Raw genomic sequence first — 6,000 nt, 5'->3', positions numbered from 1 at the left:
AGCAAGCTATTCAGCTGCAGCCAGAACAGAATACCGTGTCTAAGAACCAAATCGCTCGAGCCGCCGAGAACTCAGGCATCGTTGCAGGCTCTTTGAAATAGAATATGGCCCTGCTCAGAATCAATACAAGGCGACATACGCAGCAAACCCTACCGCTACAATACAAAATCTATTCGACCCCATTAACCTCGGTGAAAGTTGGAAAGAAAATTTCTTTCAGTCACTTAGTCACTTGCTGGACTTGCCACGAGGAAGACCTCCAGTGAGCGGAATGCTCCGCACAATAACTTGATGTACTCCGTCGCGATGAATGCTCCGTCACGTACCAATTTTTCTTTCTTGGTTAACGTGATTCCCGGCTAGCCGGTCATCCCGGCTACGCGGTCACCGCCTCGCAATTTTCGTCTCCGTAGTAACCCTCTGTTTTCAAACAAACACCATGCCTCCAAAACGCTCAGAAAAAGCTCAAAAATCAATTCAACAGGAAGGTCGTATTCTGCTTGCTATCAAAGCTATTCAGAATGGCAGATTTACCTCGGTCGCTGCTGCTGCTCGGTCTTTTGATGTCCCACGTACAACTCTCGGTGCTAGGATCCAAGGGCGAAAAAATCAGTCCGGTACTCGCTCAGCTCTGTATAAATTTACTCAGCTTGAAGAGGACTCTATCCAGGATTGGTTAATATCTATGGATCAGAGAGGTGCAGCTCTCACAATCTCTATGTTAAGAGATATGGCTAGTTTACTGCTGCAATCTCGCGGTTCTAGCTCCTCTTCAAACCCACCAACTGTGGGTAAAAATTGGCCAACTGAGTTTATTAAAAGGCATCCAGGCCTGAAAACTCGTTTCTCACGCAAATATGACTACAAGAGGGCCGAGAATGAGGACCCAGCCATAATAATTGAGTGGTTTAAGCTGGTTGAGAAAACAATCCGAGAAAATGGCATTATTTCGGACGATATCTACAACTTTGACGAATGTGGCTTTTCCATGGGGATAAATGCGACTTCGAAGGTTATCACGCAAGCATTTTTCCATGGTCGGAGAGGCGTTTTGCAGCCTGGGAATCGTGAATGGGTCACAGTTATCGAAACTATCTGCGCATCTGGGAGGGCCCTTCCACCATACATCATTTTCAAAGGCAAGAACTTCATGGCTAGATGGTTCGATCACCTTCCAAAGCAGTGGGCTCTTAATGTTAGTCCTAGAGGCTGGACTAGCAATGATATTGGATTAGATTGGCTCCAGAAACACTTTATTCCACATACAACAAGTCAGACAAAGGGGAAGTTCAGACTTCTAGTCCTTGATGGCCACGACAGCCATCTTACAGCCAGATTCGACCAGATCTGCAAAGAAAACAACATCATTCCGATTTGTATGCCTTCGCATGCCTCTCATCTTTTACAGCCTTTGGATGTTGGCTGTTTTGCTGTTCTAAAGAAGCTTTACGGCACGGAAGTTGCAGAGTATATGAGATTGGGTATCGATTCTATTGAGAAAGACGACTTCCTAGAGATTTTTCCACAAACACGAGGGCACGCTTTTAAAGAGGCTACTATTCAGAATGCCTTTGCGGCTACTGGTTTAGTTCCCTTAGACCCGAATCGCGTGCTAGAAAAGCTCAATATTCGTCTTCAATCACCACCTCTCCCGGATCGACCAACCTCACAGGGTTCAACTTCTGATAGCAATATCTCTGCCGGTATCCCTCAGACAACCAAACAACTCAAAAAAAGGAAATCTAGGCTCGATTCTGGCCTAAGTTCAGTCACAGATAAGATCTCTTCGCCCACTAAGCGAGATCTTCAACAGTATTATAACATGACTGTCAAGATGCTTCATTCGCATATCTTAATGAAGGATGAAATCAAGCGTTTACGGGAGGCAAACAAAAAACAGGTGAAGAAAAGAGCTAGATCTAGAAGGCAAATTGCTCATGAAGGCAGTTTGACCGAAGTTTTGGATATCATACATCCTGTTGGTGGAGAAGGAGGTGGTGCAGGTGAATATATATCTGGTCTCGTAGCTGCTCCACAACCTACTGTTGAACCTTCACTACCGGTTTTACCTGCTATACGACGCCGGATAACCTGTTCTGGGTGTGGAAAACAAGATCACAATATCTCTAGATGTCCACAGAAAGTTTAAACAGCAAAATTCAATCTTTTTTGGGTATTAAAATCGTTGTTGAAGATTTTACAAATTTTGAATTTTTGATGGGGTGACCGCGTAGCCGGGATGACCGGCTAGCCGGGAATCACGTTATACAACTGTTTCTCCTTCGTGTATCTAACTTGCCGGTCGGATTCCAACTCGGGACAGACACGGCATATTTTCCTCCTCGCTGCTTGATTATACCAATACCGATTCTCTGGTCCACAATGTGTTCGCCAAGGGTCTTCAACGACGCCGGGAGTGAACCGACCCTGGATGTCAAGCTGGTCCACAGCTTCTGTCCCTATGACAACCTCTCAGACAGCCATCCACAGCCACGCAAGCAACCATTTCGCCACCGAAGTTGAACACATCATCATTATCGGCACCGGAAGAGTTGGAAAGTTGTTTTACATGAAGACATGCCCTCCCTGAGGGACAACCTCACTCATTCACTGTTTTACAATGCAAATATCGTCAAGGGTGTCACTGGAAGCAATTTATGGGTTGATTATGTCAACGAAAGAGCTTGTGAATATTATGCGTCGCCTGACGCCGGCGCTCTAAAGACACATCACGCCACCGAGGCCAGAATGCACTCCATCGTAGAAAGACCAGAGGTACATCTCATGAAGGGTCTTTGTGTCGGCGTTGGAGGAGTAAGGAGCACCAGAGGATGAAGACGAGGAAGGCGACGACATAGAAGCTCCGCCGTCCATTCCACCGGCAGAGGAGGACGAAGGCTGAGCCGCAGTAGAGCTTGAGGAAGGTGAGGCGGAAGAAGAAGAAGAGTCCATACTGGGCGGTCCTCCAGCACCGCCGCCAGCACCAACGCCTCCTCCCATGCTTCCAGTACGGTTGGTCTCCTACTCGTTCAAAATAAAATGCTATCAAAAGGTCAATCAAAACGCCGTGAGATATGTGAGTGGTGCAGCAGGACATACCTTGGCTCCTCCAATAACACCCGTATCCTTGTATGCCTTAGCACTCAATCCGGTAGCAATGCCGTTCAGGTACGGATCCGATCCAAACGTCTCAACCGATCGCCCACCCCAGGGCGTGCGACCCAGGGGCTGAGAAGTAGGTCCGTCGACAACTTGAATGCCCTTGAGGTAGAACTCAGTGGCTACGGCCTTTGCCTGGGCGTATATCGCATCCTTATCCCAGGTCATGGCCAGTCCCGAAGCCTGGCTGAACGCCGAGACGTAGTAGTAATCCTGGAGACCCATCGAGCCATCGAGAAACTCGAGTGCCGTGAAGGTCTGACCATCGGTGGTGTTGACGCTGCTTCCAGTGATCAAGTTGATCTTTTCAGTGGTGTTCGGCTTCGAGACGAAATGGGAGGCGTTTTCGTATGCGGCTTGCCAATCGCCCAGTGAGACTGTTGAGGCTGTAGTCAGCAACAAAACCAAAGTATTTGCAATACTTGCACCGGCTTACCCTGGCCGTTTGAGAGAAGACCCTGATTTGTATTGCTAGAGGCAGAGGCAGAGCCAAAAAGGGCGCCGATGAGAGCAAATTAGTGGATTTTCATCTTCCAGCGATAGGAATTAGAGATTGCTAAGAGAAAATAGAAAGAGTGACAGCGACAGAACAGAAGAGAATCAACCGCATTCTGGATCAGGACATAGTGCCTTATACGACTAAAGCTCTTCTCATGGGATCACCATGGCAATCTTGCACAACAAGCCCGACACCCTTAAGGTGTACTTAGGACCTGTCGTGCGTCAGCGCTGCCCGAATGGTTTGGACCGAGGCATGAAACGGGTAGAAACCAGGGACGACCCTGAGGGAGGCCCCCACGAGAAGCCCAGCCTTATGCTTTAACGAGGGGTCCATTACGCGGATTGGGGGGTGCTGACGTGGTTCAGGAACGGCCGGAGCAGAAGGGAGCCTGCAGAACGCGCTGCTCGGAAAACCCGACAGTCCTCGTGTGGGACTGCCGAGATCTACATCCATCAACATGCCGATCAGAGCCGCCCGGTCCGTTGTCAATGGGTATTTCAAGACTATTCATAATTGTTGGAGTTGATCTCCCTCAATTCTGATATTCCTGATATGCCTATAGCTAGGAGCATGGCATTCGCGGCGTCAGCGTTGGTCCAATATGGCCTGAGGTTCGCGTAGGATAGCATCAGATGCAATTTCGACGTAGCGCATCAGTCTCCGGAGGAGCTAATCCTTCGACCAGATAGTTTATTACTTAGGTGACTAGGTAAATGACTGGATAGGTGACCAGATAGATGACCGAGCAGGAAACATGGTCATTCCCAGTAGATTGAGCTAATCATTATGGTAATATAGAGTACAGCGAAGCTGGCAAACTCAGCATCTTTGACAAGGCGCTTCCGATATCGTGAGCGCAATGTGTTAATAACACAGATGCCACGGACACCGTAATCGGCTTTGACAGTCTCATATCTGACAGCTCGCATAGACCAAAGTCATAGCCGTGGGCGTGTATGGCACAGATCCACGAATCCACCCAGGCAGATGACTTGCCACCAGAGTTAGGGAGCGGCCTCTAGCCAAGATTACAGTGCTTTTATATGGACGGCAAGAATAATGCTAGTCTAGGTATGGATACTTACTTTGCTTTATGTGGCTGGAAATAGGATTGGGCACATCCGGGTATTCTTCGGCAAGCCGAGCAGCTTGGTGTCGATCGCTACTTTTTTGGGCAGCAGCTAACAAGATAAAAAATCGATAAAGTAGTATTCCTGTTTCAGACATATTAAATCAAGTCTCTGATCTGTTTGAGCTTCGGTTGAAGTTTGATACTCCTTACAAAGGGATGACACCTAAAGTATGAATCGATCTGGTGGCAGCTGACCCATCGGGTAGTTCACCCGTTGCTCGACCACCTCATAGATCTCCTCAGCAACCAATTCTCCATCACGACGTAGCGGAAGTAGTGGAGATAGTGGAGATAGTGGAGATAGAGCTCTCCGAGGTACTCTCCAATCCGCGAATCTTGCAAATTCCCATGTGCGAGCAATAGCAGCTCGGGTTCCGGAGTGAGGTCTCGCAGTCTCCATCGTCACGGCAAGAATCGCCAGCGCAGCGATAGCTGCGTCTGGTCCAACCGTACTTGCTCGTCCAGATATGTGTATCCCGATTGAAAATGCGTTGATCGCACTTCACGCTTCCGGCGAGGAGTCCGACGGGCGTTCGAGAGGTTGAGTCCCACATACCTTGCAAGTGTGAGTGCGATCGGTCGATGGTGAGGAGCTCGCGGGTGCAGGCCAAGTCCCTGTTGATAATTAACATCTGTTCGCAATACTCGGATTCAAAAAGGTTCACTTACTCGTAGATCGTGCAGGTGTTGGGTTCATTGTTCTCGGGGCAGGGAATGTCGATTGAACCAAGCTTCTTGAGGCTAAGAATCGGGTCAGTATATATATGTTCGCAGGTATGGAAGGTCGACTCACATGGGATCAAGCAATGCGTAGCAAAGCCCCCATTTGATCAGATCCTGTTGGCCGTGGTAAAAGTCTGGGGAGATTCCAACGACTGGCTGTTCGATATGTTAAGAGACAAACACTCGCGTCAGATGGGGAGGGGGTGGAATGGTACCGATTGAAAAGACACCAGCGCCGTTGTAGTGGTCGCTGTGGTCGTAGTGGTCGTAGTCTCGGCACCTACAAGGAGGCACAGGAGAAACAAGACGAGGGTGGATATAAGACGCGCCATGGTGTTGGTGAGGTGAGGGAAGACGGGAGAGTGTGGCTGTTGTGTTGTGCCGGGAAGTCCTGAGGCTGCCAACATCGACGTGGACGAGGATGGCAGAAATCAGAGCCATCCTCGGCAAAGTGCCAGCATCGCCTCATTATTCTGTTTCCGCT

At 48.9% G+C, this 6,000-nt stretch overlaps 2 protein-coding genes across 2 annotated transcripts; both read right to left on the bottom strand.

The window, feature by feature from the left end:
• Nucleotides 1–2,718: 2,718 nt before the first annotated feature.
• On the bottom strand, nucleotides 2,719–3,769 carry N7532_005693 (uncharacterized protein; the record flags this gene model as incomplete). The annotated part of the gene is made up of 3 exons (XM_056618187.1): nucleotides 2,719–3,021; nucleotides 3,100–3,536; nucleotides 3,751–3,769. 3 exons carry the CDS (start codon nucleotides 3,767–3,769, stop codon nucleotides 2,719–2,721), a joined length of 759 nt encoding a protein of 252 aa, XP_056474346.1.
• A 1,281-nt stretch (nucleotides 3,770–5,050) lies between these two features.
• N7532_005692 (uncharacterized protein) lies at nucleotides 5,051–5,923 on the bottom strand (the record flags this gene model as incomplete). Its single annotated transcript, XM_056618186.1, has 4 exons — nucleotides 5,051–5,408; nucleotides 5,463–5,534; nucleotides 5,587–5,672; nucleotides 5,732–5,923. The coding sequence occupies 4 exons, from the start codon at nucleotides 5,921–5,923 to the stop codon at nucleotides 5,051–5,053; spliced, it is 708 nt and encodes a 235-aa protein (XP_056474345.1).
• Nucleotides 5,924–6,000: the final 77 nt, after the last annotated feature.

This window comes from Penicillium argentinense (assembly GCF_028826775.1).
Source record: "Penicillium argentinense strain IBT 30761 chromosome Unknown utg000005l_segment0_segment0, whole genome shotgun sequence".
In the NCBI taxonomy this organism is placed as follows: Eukaryota; Fungi; Ascomycota; class Eurotiomycetes; order Eurotiales; family Aspergillaceae; genus Penicillium; species Penicillium argentinense.
The sequence above is the reverse complement of the archived record's forward strand: the minus strand, read 5'-3'. Positions and strand labels throughout refer to the sequence as shown.